Source organism: Penicillium verhagenii (assembly GCF_028828195.1).
Source record: "Penicillium verhagenii strain IBT 33310 chromosome Unknown utg000009l_segment0_segment0, whole genome shotgun sequence".
Lineage (NCBI taxonomy): Eukaryota > Fungi > Ascomycota > Eurotiomycetes > Eurotiales > Aspergillaceae > Penicillium > Penicillium verhagenii.
In genome coordinates this window covers 2,066,100-2,078,991 of record NW_026643173.1, presented here as the reverse complement: position 1 = coordinate 2,078,991, position 12,892 = coordinate 2,066,100, and the positions used below count along the sequence as shown (strand labels likewise).

General features: G+C 48.7%; 5 protein-coding genes across 5 annotated transcripts; 2 read left to right on the top strand and 3 right to left on the bottom strand.

Moving 5' to 3' along the window:
- Positions 1–171: 171 nt before the first annotated feature.
- On the bottom strand, positions 172–878 carry fes1 (Hsp70 nucleotide exchange factor FES1; the record flags this gene model as incomplete). The annotated part of the gene is made up of 2 exons (XM_057169221.1): positions 172–414; positions 489–878. 2 exons carry the CDS (start codon positions 876–878, stop codon positions 172–174), a joined length of 633 nt encoding a protein of 210 aa, XP_057017927.1.
- A 1,247-nt stretch (positions 879–2,125) lies between these two features.
- Positions 2,126–4,050, top strand: act1 (actin ACT1; the record flags this gene model as incomplete). The annotated part of the gene is made up of 6 exons (XM_057169220.1): positions 2,126–2,132; positions 2,300–2,330; positions 2,561–2,616; positions 2,808–2,838; positions 2,954–3,725; positions 3,820–4,050. The coding sequence occupies 6 exons, from the start codon at positions 2,126–2,128 to the stop codon at positions 4,048–4,050; spliced, it is 1,128 nt and encodes a 375-aa protein (XP_057017926.1).
- Positions 4,051–4,658: 608 nt separating this feature from the next.
- N7466_009830 (uncharacterized protein) lies at positions 4,659–5,224 on the bottom strand (the record flags this gene model as incomplete). The annotated part of the gene is made up of 2 exons (XM_057169219.1): positions 4,659–4,902; positions 5,013–5,224. 2 exons carry the CDS (start codon positions 5,222–5,224, stop codon positions 4,659–4,661), a joined length of 456 nt encoding a protein of 151 aa, XP_057017925.1.
- Positions 5,225–6,106: 882 nt separating this feature from the next.
- On the bottom strand, positions 6,107–8,577 carry ade1 (bifunctional aminoimidazole ribotide synthase/glycinamide ribotide synthase; the record flags this gene model as incomplete). Its single annotated transcript, XM_057169218.1, has 2 exons — positions 6,107–8,235; positions 8,301–8,577. 2 exons carry the CDS (start codon positions 8,575–8,577, stop codon positions 6,107–6,109), a joined length of 2,406 nt encoding a protein of 801 aa, XP_057017924.1.
- An 856-nt stretch (positions 8,578–9,433) lies between these two features.
- On the top strand, positions 9,434–11,954 carry N7466_009828 (Pet127 family protein; the record flags this gene model as incomplete). Its single annotated transcript, XM_057169217.1, has 4 exons — positions 9,434–9,652; positions 9,718–10,159; positions 10,216–10,279; positions 10,337–11,954. 4 exons carry the CDS (start codon positions 9,434–9,436, stop codon positions 11,952–11,954), a joined length of 2,343 nt encoding a protein of 780 aa, XP_057017923.1.
- Positions 11,955–12,892: the final 938 nt, after the last annotated feature.

Genomic DNA, 12,892 nt, shown 5'->3' with positions numbered 1-12,892 from the left:
TGTTCAGCAACACCGCGCTGGAGTTCATGGAGACCCTCATAGTGCTGAGGTCTAGTGTTGATGAATATTGGCGATTTCATCTTTTTTTTATTTAACCACAGCTTGGCAGTTGACTGGCTGCTCTTGTGATAGACATTTCCAGCGTGGGAAACAATTGCTCTGCGCAGTACTTCAGGTGGAGGAAACGGCGTGGGTCCGCAGCTTATCCATAATGATATCGATCGCATCCATGTCGCCAGCGTCAACCTTCTCAGGTGCGTAGCCTTCGGGGACGTGCTTAATCAGTTCGTTCATGGACGGTTGGTAGTTGCGGACGGCGGACGAAAGCGCGTAGACGGCCTTCTTGCGAGTAATGGGGTTGGAGTCGGTAGTGGCCACAGTCACGAGCTTGGGAATGGCGTTGAGAACAATGAGCTGTAGGATGAAAAAGGCAGGTTAGCTTTCATTTCTTTCTGCGGGAAAGACTTTTGCTTGGGATTTTGACATACCTTGTCCTGAGCCTTCTCATTGTTTTGAACAGCAGTTCCAATACACCAAGCGGCATACTTGCGGATTTCTGGCTCCTTATCATCCAGCAGCTGGACCAATGGGGTCCAGAGACCACAGGGCTCCAAGTTGTTGGCATTGTCAATACCCTCGATCAATTGCTCAAAGTTGTCGAAAGCAATAAGCTTGTTTTCCAAATCGGAATCGTCCGAGTGCAAGACCTCCATGGCAGCTTTCATCAGATCAGCCTCGGAAGGTCCACCCATCAGAGCGTTCAGCATTTGGGGGGTCAAAGTGCGGGCGGCTTCCTCGGTGGATGGAGGGGCATCTCCATTTTCTTGCTTAGAGTTCTGGACACTCCATTTGAGGAGCTTGTTCATTTCGGGATCCATGGCGAGTATGTTTTAAGAATCCAAGGGGATTTGTATTCACAAAATATAAAATGAAACAAGTATATGAGAAGAAAGCGTGTTGGTTAAGAAGTGTTGTAATGTAATGCTGGACTCAACGAGATAATTTACATTAAAGTTCAGAGATTATCGATAACGGAGCCTTACCTAATCCGAAGTCACTGGACTTTTCTAGTGGCATCGAGAACAAGTCAGGTGACTTGCCACACCGTCTTCTTGCTTTTCCCCTTAAGTCCGGAATTCCTTTCAAGTCTCACTGGTCAATCATGGTGCTTTCTCAGCTTTTGGCCCCAAATGGCGGTAACGAACTTGCTTAGCTGGTAGAACTACTCCGTAAAGAGAGAAAATTTAAAAAAAGGACACCTTGCACATGTGCTCCAAGCGTGGTAATCTAAGGGAATTGAGGGGCGTCATCAATGGAGCCACAATGGCTTGGTGAAGCGATGCGAATACGATAAGACTGTTTAATTCTCCGGGTCTTTCATTCCTGCTAAAAAAAAGGGAGAGATAACAATTTAAAGTACGAACTATGTATGGACTATGTACCCCCTTAGTACCCGGTGCGTGGCCGTCAGAGCCGTTCTATACTTAGAAGTGACTTAGCACTCACACACCGGCCTTCCTTACAACTCTTCCCCGCCACAAGGCGTCAGAGGGAAATGGTAAGAGACCCATAACTCTGTAGCCTGGATTCTGGGCCACATATGAGACGAAGAGGCAATTCCCATTCAATTCGTGATCACGATCAATTCTCTTTCAGGCATCTCCTTTACCAGGAAATCGGAATAATACCGGACCTTGAAAGAGGAATGTTCCATAAAAGGGTCTTGGAGGCTCGAAAGCAGACCAGTTGCCCCACGAACGCCTGGACATTTCATAGGGATCCAATGGGGACGGGGTCAGATAGAAAAACCAGGAGAAAAAATAAAAACAAAAAACGAAAGCAAATAATTAAATCACATCTGCCTTGAGAATCCAAGATATATATAAAGAATTAGAAAATCTTCAAAGTTGGATGATCACTTTGCTTTGGGGGGCTTAGTCGAGACCAAGTTGCGCACACACCAAGTGTCCCAAGTTCCAAAGTTCCCTTCCCAACCATCACAAACTCTCCCCTCCTCTCCACTTCTTCCCTTCTTCCTCCTTCCTCCCTTTCCACTACTCTTTCATATATCTTCCCCTTACTCCCATTTTCCTTTTTTTAATCTATCTCCCTTTTCTCCGTCACCATGGAAGGTTAGTTTTCCCCCTCTTCTTGGCTTCCGTCTTGTTGTGGCCACCTCAGCCATTTGGGCCTCCCTTTTACCCCCCAATCACCCAAGCTGGTCCCAGCTTGCATCATTTGAGGAAAAGCCCCCAACTTTTCATTAGATCCCATTGCTGACTCATTTCATCATCTACAGAGGAAGTCGCTGCTCTCGTTATTGACAATGGGTATGTGATGATGAATTGCTTGCTCGTTCAAGGGAGCTGGGGGGCTGTGTTTTGAGGGGGGGGAACGTCAACCGCCCCGGTCGCGGCGTCCATTCCATCACTTCCCCCCTATTCGCCGCCCCGGCAAATTGGCTTCCAATCGCAAGCCAACAACCCCTTCAGCGTCCCATTCGAACAGCAATGTGGTTATATTTCCAAGTTGAGGGGTGATTTACTGACGATTTGCGTAGTTCGGGTATGTGCAAGGCCGGTTTCGCCGGTGACGACGCACCCCGAGCTGTCTTCCGTAAGTCACAACCCCACAGAACGAGGCCTCTCCCCCTCCTTACAAGCCATCCCGCCAACCCTTGCGTCGGTATCTGCGGGTATTGATGCAATCTTGAAAAAAAAACATGGCCTTCGTCATTGATTTTTTTTCAAGATTGGGTTGGAGTTTTTTTCTCTAAAAAAATCATTGATTCTAACTGTTTTGATTAGCCTCCATTGTCGGTCGTCCCCGTCACCATGGGTAAATATTCCTTCCCCCTTTTCTCTGGATTCGTGGACTGTCACAACCATATTGGACAACCAAAATGCAGAAGAAAAAGAAGAAATAGAGAGCAATGAAACTAACGTGCATCCAGTATCATGATTGGTATGGGACAGAAGGACTCCTACGTTGGTGATGAGGCACAGTCCAAGCGTGGTATCCTTACCCTCCGCTACCCCATCGAGCACGGTGTTGTCACCAACTGGGACGACATGGAGAAGATTTGGCACCACACCTTCTACAACGAGCTCCGCGTTGCCCCCGAGGAGCACCCCATCCTCTTGACTGAGGCTCCCATCAACCCCAAGTCCAACCGTGAGAAGATGACCCAGATCGTGTTCGAGACCTTCAACGCCCCCGCTTTCTACGTCTCCATCCAGGCCGTTCTGTCCCTGTACGCCTCCGGTCGTACCACTGGTATCGTTCTCGACTCCGGTGACGGTGTCACCCACGTTGTCCCCATCTACGAAGGTTTCTCCCTGCCCCACGCCATTTCCCGTATCGACATGGCTGGTCGTGACTTGACCGACTACCTGATGAAGATCCTCGCTGAGCGTGGATACACTTTCTCCACCACTGCCGAGCGTGAAATTGTCCGTGACATCAAGGAGAAGCTCTGCTACGTTGCCCTTGACTTCGAGCAGGAGATCCAGACCGCTTCCCAGAGCTCCAGCCTCGAGAAGTCCTACGAGCTTCCCGATGGACAGGTTATCACCATTGGTAACGAGCGCTTCCGTGCTCCCGAGGCTCTGTTCCAGCCTAACGTTCTTGGTCTTGAGAGCGGCGGTATCCACGTCACCACTTTCAACTCCATCATGAAGTGTGATGTTGATGTCCGTAAGGATCTGTACGGTAACATTGTCATGGTACGTCGTCTTTGGATATTCCTCCCCAAATTCTCTTATTTCCCGCCAATGATTGATCGCTAACTTTTGATTTTCTTTTCTTTTTTTTTTTTAGTCTGGTGGTACCACCATGTACCCCGGTATCTCCGACCGTATGCAGAAGGAGATCACTGCTCTTGCTCCTTCTTCCATGAAGGTCAAGATCATTGCTCCCCCAGAGCGCAAGTACTCCGTCTGGATCGGTGGTTCCATTCTTGCTTCCCTGTCCACCTTCCAGCAGATGTGGATCTCCAAGCAGGAGTACGACGAGAGTGGACCTTCCATTGTTCACCGCAAGTGCTTCTAAGTTACTTGTCTACGTTGATCGTCTTCGCTCGTACTTTTCTGGTGTATCAAAAGGCCGGCTGGAGGCACTGGTGGATAGCAAGCGTTGTTGGACTCGCATTAACAAGCGGATAGCCTGAAAATGGAAATCTCGATTTTAGTGGAATAGAGTCGGTCGTTTTTTCCTGTTTCCTGCTCTCCCTTTTTCTATTGTTTTCCCATTTTTTTTACGAATTGAGCTTCTTTGTCGCGAGTCTCCTCTGGAACGCTCTTCTTTTCCTTTACCAAAACCCCCCGGGGGGCGCGGGTCCTCGGCGCCTCGGTCGGTGTAGCTGAGGATGTTTGTGTACATGAAGTTGTGGCACCGCGTTAGCCCTTTCTTTTCTGTTCTAGCCTTATGAGTTGTATCTCCGACCAAATTGTCTTGAAGCTGTCCTCGTCTCTCCTTAAACTACATTATGTTGCAAACAATTGTAACTCGTACATAAAATTACCAAGAACCCGAATACAAGCTTACATACAGTCAAAGTGATGGGCCAACCACCAACATGGGCAGACTCTGTGCATCAATGCCATTCCAAACCTATGCTCGGGTTCTATTGATATACTACTAGTAGGTACCTATGCAAATCAAGAAGACGCAGTCACATCAATGTCAAAAACACCAACCCACCGACACGACTTCTCAGGATACCCAGTACTTGTCGTACACTCCCACTCAGCACCAGAGACAGTACTCTGACCACTCTCCGTACCATCAAGACGAGCAACCCGCAACACAAAGTTCTCAACATCATAGATGCCGTCGGGAAAGTTAACCTGGTAAGCCGGGTTCGAGCAGCTGAACATCAGGGTTCCAGCCTGACCTTCAGACCTATAGATGCAAACGACAAAACGATGTAGTAGTCAGTAAAGCCATCCTTCCAATAAGACCCCAGTGCTCCCCAAGTGCTTCATTAGAGTACAGGTATTTCATCCACATACCACACAGCATCGCAATGCGTATCAATATTCGTGTTGGGATCACTGAGCGCAAAAACGATATCGTAGGTTGTAGGAAGTGTTTCGGAGTAAAGGTTTCCAGACAGGTTCGTCAGTTGCAGGGGTTGCAATGCTCGCTTGAGGGCACTCGGGGCTGCTAGGGTGGTGCTGGCTGTGGCCAGGAGAACAGTGCTGATAATGGCGGTGGTCTTCATCTTGTATCTTGTGCGATGTTGGCTGGAAGTTGGCTGGAAGAGATCTTCCAAATTTGATAGTGAATCTTTGACTCGTGAGAAAGTATACAGTATGTATCTACTATTAAGTATCGACGCTAGAGGTATTCAGAAAAGAAATGTGGACCCTTATATACCACATATTCCGCGCGATGGTTTCAGCCGCGTGGCGATCCATAGTACCTTGCTTTAGTCCCAAGTAACATTGTGTACTAGAAGAAACGAGGCGTTGTCTTGGATCTGATACGAAGTTACATCGATCTTCTGCAACGGGCCTGATCATCTAGCAAATCGGGTTGAGGCCCGGATTGAGAGCTGGACGCCTTTGCCGGACGCCTCGTTCGATGTATACAGTGAAAGACCACGCTGTAGTCTGGGTACTTCCGTGCCTACTGTGACTCCAAGCTGACCCATTGTAAAGAATACAGTAGACATCTACATAGCACGTAAGTTGAACGTAGAATGCCAACAAATAATGATGGGGTCGACAGTCAATTGACTGGTCTTACTAAAATCTTGGAATGTTATTTAGGCCCCCCAAGCCTGCCCAAGGTGTGAACTTGTTACACAGCCTTGTTCAAAGGTCTCAGGGTCCATGCTTATTTTTAGACTTCAAGCATGCTCGAAGATCTGCCGAAGAGAGAAGAATCATTTTCTAAATAATTTGCATTGCTTGATAGGATTCGGGGAGTATATATCATTTCATCCATCATATAGGACTAGCATAAGTCATTGGAGACTTATCCATTTTGTTGCCTTTCAAAGGCGTAAAAAAAAGAAAAAACATCAAAATAAGCATCAACCACTAGATAAAAACATGGGAAAAAGAAGAAAGGTTTAACCAAGAACTAGGCCAGGGGCAAATCAAGCCCAAGACTCCAGACCGGTCAAGACACAGCCCTCTTCACCCTCAGCACGGGCACGAAGGTGGCCAATGCTGTAAACAGATTCACCCTTGGCCTCAAGGGTTTGGCGAACGGCAGCCTCGGAAGCGGGGTCCACGGCAATGATCATACCAATACCGCAGTTGAAGGCACGGGCCATCTCGGCAGCAGAAACGTTGCCGGCACGCTGAAGCCAGGAGAAGACGGAAGGCTGAGCCCAGGTACGGACATCAATGTCGGCAGTCAGGGTAGCGGGAAGCATACGGGGAACGTTCTCGACAAGACCACCACCGGTGATGTGAGCAAGACCCTTGATGGCAGCTGGGTGGGCGGCAAGCGCGCTCAGAACGGACTTGACGTAGATGCGGGTAGGGGTGAGAAGGGCACGGCCAAGGGCGACCTCACCCTCGAGGCCGGGCATGGTGAAGGGAGCGGGGTCGGAGTAGCTCAGACCTGCACGCTCGACGATCTTGCGAACGAGCGAGTAACCGTTGGAGTGAGGACCGGAAGAACCCAAGGCAATGAGGACATCACCGGGACGCATGGAGTCAGTGTGGGGGAGGATCTGGCGAGCGTGCTCACCAGTGGTGTTGATGGCACCAACAGCGGCACCAACGGCATCGTAGGAGTCGTCAACAAAGAGGCCAGGCATCTCGGCGGTCTCACCACCAATCAAAGCACAACCGGCTTGCACACAGCCGTCGGCGACACCGGTGACAAAAGCGGTGGCAGTGGGCACATCCAGGTGACCGCAGGAGTAGCAGTCAAGGAAGAAGAGGGGCTCAGCACCCTGGACGACAAGGTCGTTCACGTTCATGGCCACAAGATCAACACCGACAGTGTCGTGGATGCCAACAGCGTGAGCAATCTTAAGCTTGGTACCGACACCATCGATGGCACCAATGAGAGTAGGTGAGTGGGCGTGGTATTCGGGGTTGGCAGCAGCCAAGGAGAAGAGACCACCGAAGCCACCGATAACAGCATCAGTACCGGGACGCTTGGTGCGACCGACGGAGCTCTTGATACGGTTCACCAGCTCGTTACCGGCATCAATGGACACACCAGCAGCCGCGTAGGTCAGCGAAGTGTTGGCAGTTTGACGGAAAGCGCGGTGAGCAATGTCCTTGCGGTAGAACATGCCATCGAATTGGACGGTGGAGATACCCTCGTAACTCTTCTTGACAGCCTCCTCGAGAGTGGAAGCAGTGGCAGTAGCGGCGATCACACGACCGCCGGCAGTCTGGAGCTCGTTGCCAGACAGAGCGGTACCAGCGTGGAAGATGAGAGTACCCTCGGGAGCAGGGCTCAGGGTAATGGGAGTACCCTTGGCGTACGAACCGGGGTAGCCACCGGCAACACCGATGACGGTAGTAGAGAAGTTGGGCTCGATCTTGATAGAGACACCATCCAGCCAGTGATCGGCACAGGCGACCATAATTTGGGCAAGATCGGTGTCAGCGCTCAGCAGAGGCAAGAGGGTCTGAGTCTCGGGATCTCCACCACGGACGTTGTATTCAAGGACCTTGGGACCGTCCTTGGTCATCATCAGACCAGTGAACAAGATACCAACGAAGGGGAAACCATCTTTACGCATGCCGTCAATAGAGGGCTGGATGATGGTCCGGTCAATCTCGTCCCGAACCTCCTTAGGCGCAATACGAGTGGGGGCATAGCATCCCATACCACCAGTGTTGGGGCCCTTGTCACCATCGAAGATACGCTTGTGATCCTGGGCAGGGGGCAGAGAGCGGATGGTGTAACCGTCACTGAAAGTGAGGATGCTCAGCTCGTCTCCCTCCAGGTACTCCTCAATCACGACCTCATCACCAGCATCGCCGAATTGGTGGTCCAGCATCATCTCGCGCAGGGCTTGGTGAGCCTCCTCCTTGGTAGTGGGAAGAGCGACACCCTTACCACCGGCCAATCCAGAAGCCTTGATCACGACATTGTGTGATACGGAATCGAGGTAGCGGCAAGCGGATTCGTAGTCGGAGAAGTTTCCAAAGGCGGCAGTGGGGATGTTGTGGCGCTGCATGAAGTCCTTGGAGAAGGTCTTGGAGCCCTCCATGCGAGCGGCGGCCTTGGAAGGTCCAAAGCATCGGATACCAACTAATTGAAGTCAAAACATATTAGCCAACAGTTTCCCTCGGAAAGAGATTGAAATCGAGACTTACCAGCCTGGAAGTATCCTTGGATGCCGTCCACGAGGGGGGCCTCAGGGCCTGGGACAACCAAGTTGACACCGTTCTTCTGAGCGAAAGCAACCAAGCCAGGGTAATCATCGCCCTTGACATTGGCATTGGTGATCTTGGAGGCACCCAGACCAGTACCGCCGTTTCCGGGAGCGACATACACAATGTCGACAAGAGGCGACTGGCTCAGCTTCCATGCGAAAGCATGCTCACGGCCACCATTGCCGACAATAAGGATACGCAATTGTTCTTGGGCCATTGTGACAGCAGTGTCTCGACTGACTATTGAAGAATTAGCGAACTGTGGGAGCCCACCGCGGGGTTAATACCCCTCCACAGGTGTGAATTGAGAGAGGGATTATGAGGCTGGGTCGGAGTAAGATGAACAAATGAATTGTCCGATAGAATAAAAAAAGAAATCCTATAGACTCACCTCTTCAGAGACCTGAGAAACAACTGCGGGGGGAGTAGATGATCAATCAAAAGTGTGACTCTTGCTGTGATACTTTTTTTTCTGCCGGCGGCGAACTTTCTCCGCCCAACGATAAACTTAAGTTTTACTTAGCCGCCGTAATCGGCCCGTATAGTATGTACTAGTAAAAAGTTGCATGTACTAGTGCCCACAATATAATTTGTCCAGTCTTTGAAACAACTGATTTTTGAAAGTAGAATGGTGTCCAGATGTCAGAGATGAAGTTGACGTATGGGAAACAGACATGCCTCAAGCACATAATTAAATGTAAAGTCGAGAATATGTACGATATTAAGCGGCCATGGTGACATAAATGAGAATTCAAGGCTTCAAACAAAATAAGTCGTACTTTCAAGCTAACAGCTTATGTATTGATCTCAATCAATGTCTCATTTAACTTGAGCTCGACATAATTGATACTTTGACCTTGGTTTCATTGGTGTTCTTTCTTGTTCCTGGATATTGAGACTTAATCTCGGCCTCAGGTGTCGACGATCATATTAAAGCGGTATCACTCAGCAGAAAAAAAACCAGGCGCGTGCCAAATTCGTTCAGGGACAGGTCCTTGAAACCTCCTAAACCTGTCTTATACCCAACGTCAATTGCTTGTTTTTTATGTTATTTCTCTCATAAATCAGCCCGCATGTTTCGGGCTTCTTTCCGGGCGGTCGCAGACCCTGTACGGGAGCACATTTGCTTGTCCTGCCGAATTCGCCGATATGACGCGCCATCTACCTTGCGCCGATTCCACAATACACCCACGCTGCGCTCAATAGCAAGCGGAGACAAGCCAGAGGATAGCAATGCAAATATACCAGTCGCCTCGGCGATTCAAATCCCTGGTTTGGATTGGGCGAAGAAGGTATTTATCTGTGCTTGCGCATTGTCATAAGTTGCCGTTGTTGAACTAACGTGTCGTCTACTTAGGATGATCCTCCGAAATCTCAAGACAAGCATCCCAAAAAATCTGGCGTGAAACAAACTCATCATAAAAAATCCTCAGAAAATAGGGATGATTCAGACCAAAGCCAATCTACCCGCGAATCAAAGGAAGAGAGCAAACCAAAGGATGGGGGCAAATTAAAGAAAGGCAACAAGAAAAAGAAAGGAAACAAGCCTAAGAAAAATGTTGAAGGGACGGAAGATGATCAGCCCAAGGAGAATTCACCAAAGAAAGGCAAAGGCAAATCCACCGAGCCACGTCCGTCAACCGGCCCTGGGCTCCAGCAAGTAAGGCATTTGGTTGAAGGGTCCAGAAGCAGATCGCGATCAAAACCGAAGCCAAATAGCGGTACGACGGAATTCGCACATCTTCAGGGATTCATTCAACAAAAGCACACTGGATATATAACACCGGAGAAGATTAAGGGTGAGTCTGGATTGTGGAAGCTTCTGTTCAGACGGAAAACTAACGGTATTGCGTAGCATTGGATATCCCTACGCCCCCCGTCCCTAAGCTATCATTCGGCCTTGATCGAGTTCTCTTTAAGTAAGACCCCATTCTGGTGCATTTTGTTCAACTTATTGATATCCTAACACCGAATAGCCCTGGTGTATACCATCTACAAGACCCTCGATCCCGCGTCTTCAACTTTGATCCCTACCTTGGTGAGATCATGCCAGTCACGGAATTTGACTTCAATACCCTCAAGGAATATATCACCTCGTCCAAAGATACAGCCCTGCGCGATGTTGCTGTGGAACACAAGAAGAAATACGTGGGGTCCTCGTCTAGCATGACCTCGGTTCTATCTCATTTCCACTACCTGCTTTCTAATTGGAGACCTGTGGATACCCGCACAATTTCTCAGGGATTCCCCGACAAGTTGCGCAGCTTCACTCGTCTGCTCCGGGCTCCGGCCGCCATGTTTCTTCACTACCAGGATGGTGTGTACGCTATCGATGCGGATAAGGAGTTTGATTCGGCCAACATTCTCATGAACCTGGGCAAGTCGATGGAGAAGTTGCTCACTATGCCCAAAGAAGAATTTGAGCGCTACCGCCGGTCCAGCGATAACAAGATCTCGGTTGAAGAGGAACTAGCGATTCCCGAATCCTATCATTTCTCCTCCTTGGGGGATTTTGTCATGCGTTCGCAGCTGGACGCTTACGACCCCCGATTGCCAGGAACTGGCATGTTTGATCTCAAGACACGCGCCGTGGTCTCAATCCGCATGGACGCAAGGAACTACCAACATGGCCTTGGCTACGAGATTAAGAGTCGTTTCGGTGAATTTGAGTCATATGAACGTGAATACTTCGACATGATCCGGGCTGCATTCTTGAAATACTCGCTGCAAGTGCGCATCGGCCGCATGGACGGTATCTTCGTGGCACACCACAATGTCGAGCGCATCTTCGGTTTCCAGTACATCAGTCTGGGTGAAATGGACCAGGCCTTGCATGGTCAATCGAAGACCGCACTTGGAGACGCTGAGTTCCAGCTTAGTCTGAAATTGTGGAATGAGATTCTTGACAAAGCGACCGAGCGCTTCCCCAAGCAATCTCTGCGTTTCCACTTCGAGACCCGGGATGCGATAACACCATTCATGTATGTCTTCGCCGAACCTGTCACTCCAGAGGAAATCAAAGATATCCAAAGCAGCAACGCCGCAGAAGTCGAAGCGTACCAGCAACGTCTTTTGCACCCCGAACTTTTTGAGCAGGAAGAAGCTTTCGAGGAACCTGAGGTAGAGCGACATATTACTTCCGTCATTTTCGACTCTGATGCCCCGCCAGAGCCGATGACTCGCCAAGCAGAGGAGCAGCCGAATGAAGAAGTACCTGTCCCAGAAGAGGAGAAGGCAAAGGAAGAAGTATCTGCCCCAGGAAAGGAGATCTTCGCCATGGCCTTGTCTGTTACAAACAGGATCAACGGCAAGGTTGTTGAACGGCCTAATAATTTCAATCATGCGGATGAATGGGAACTCGAGTACGAGCTCAAAGAGCTGTCTCCTACTCAGGGTGAAAGGCTGTACAGGATGTGCCAGGCCCGCCGCAAGAGCTGCCTGAATGTTACAGGAGAGGACACACAGGGTGCCGCTTCAAATGTGTACTCCCGAAGATTGAGGAACATTAGTGAAGATGGTAGGAAGTGGCGTGCCCGTCGCGATCAAAACGATAAAGAGCGTCCCACCATCGTTTACGCGGAAGAAGTGAACTAAGATCATTGCATTTTTTGGTTCAACTTGAGAGAGAGAGAGATGGCATTGGAAACTACTTCTGCTTCCTCTTTGTATATTACTAGATATTTGGTTGGATTTCTCCCCCGTTATGCTTTTTTGGCGTTCGCTTTCCCCCCCAAGTCTTTTTTTATCTTCAGTACTCCCCAGGGTTCATCAGTTTTACAATGCACATTTTCGGTGTGTTGGGCTGTTTAATCCTCATATATCCAAGGACTTCTTATTTTGCACAGAGTAATACTACTAATAACATTTGAATGATATGGTATAAGATTTAAGATATAACATTGAAGGTCAATGACCTGGTCAAACGAGCACACCACAGGGAATAACAAGCAGTATACATACATAAGCAAACATACTATAACTAGTAGTTACTACATAAAGTATCACATCTCCGTATAGTAGTTATCAAATACTCCATCTCATCATAACCTCATACATAGTCTATCAATATGTTGACTATATATACCGGATTTCCCCTGGCATGTAGGGATCTCCTATTTAGGTTGCCGCCGCTTTAATCAAGGCACTTTAAATTGACTCAGAGAAGATATCAGCATAAGCTCAGACATCTGGAGTCAGTGATGAGCTCAGAGCAGTCACATATAAGATGACCATTTTTCATAAATTACTTCACAACCACATCAAAAATATTTTTAAAAAGCTCCAATTCGCATAGCATACTCTCGACGTCATTAAAAAAATAGGCTACTCGATTTCAAAGAAAAATAATAAGAATTGGTGGAGTAAAGTCACGATCAAGGTTTTTGGAGAGGGCAATGTTTTGCTAGTTAAAAATGGACTCCGTTTTCAAATCCCTTTCCCACCACCAATACTTATTCAAATAAACTGAAACTCTCAAGAGCTCAAGAGTAGAGCATTTCTACCGCGTATTAATTATATCAATCAAAAATAAT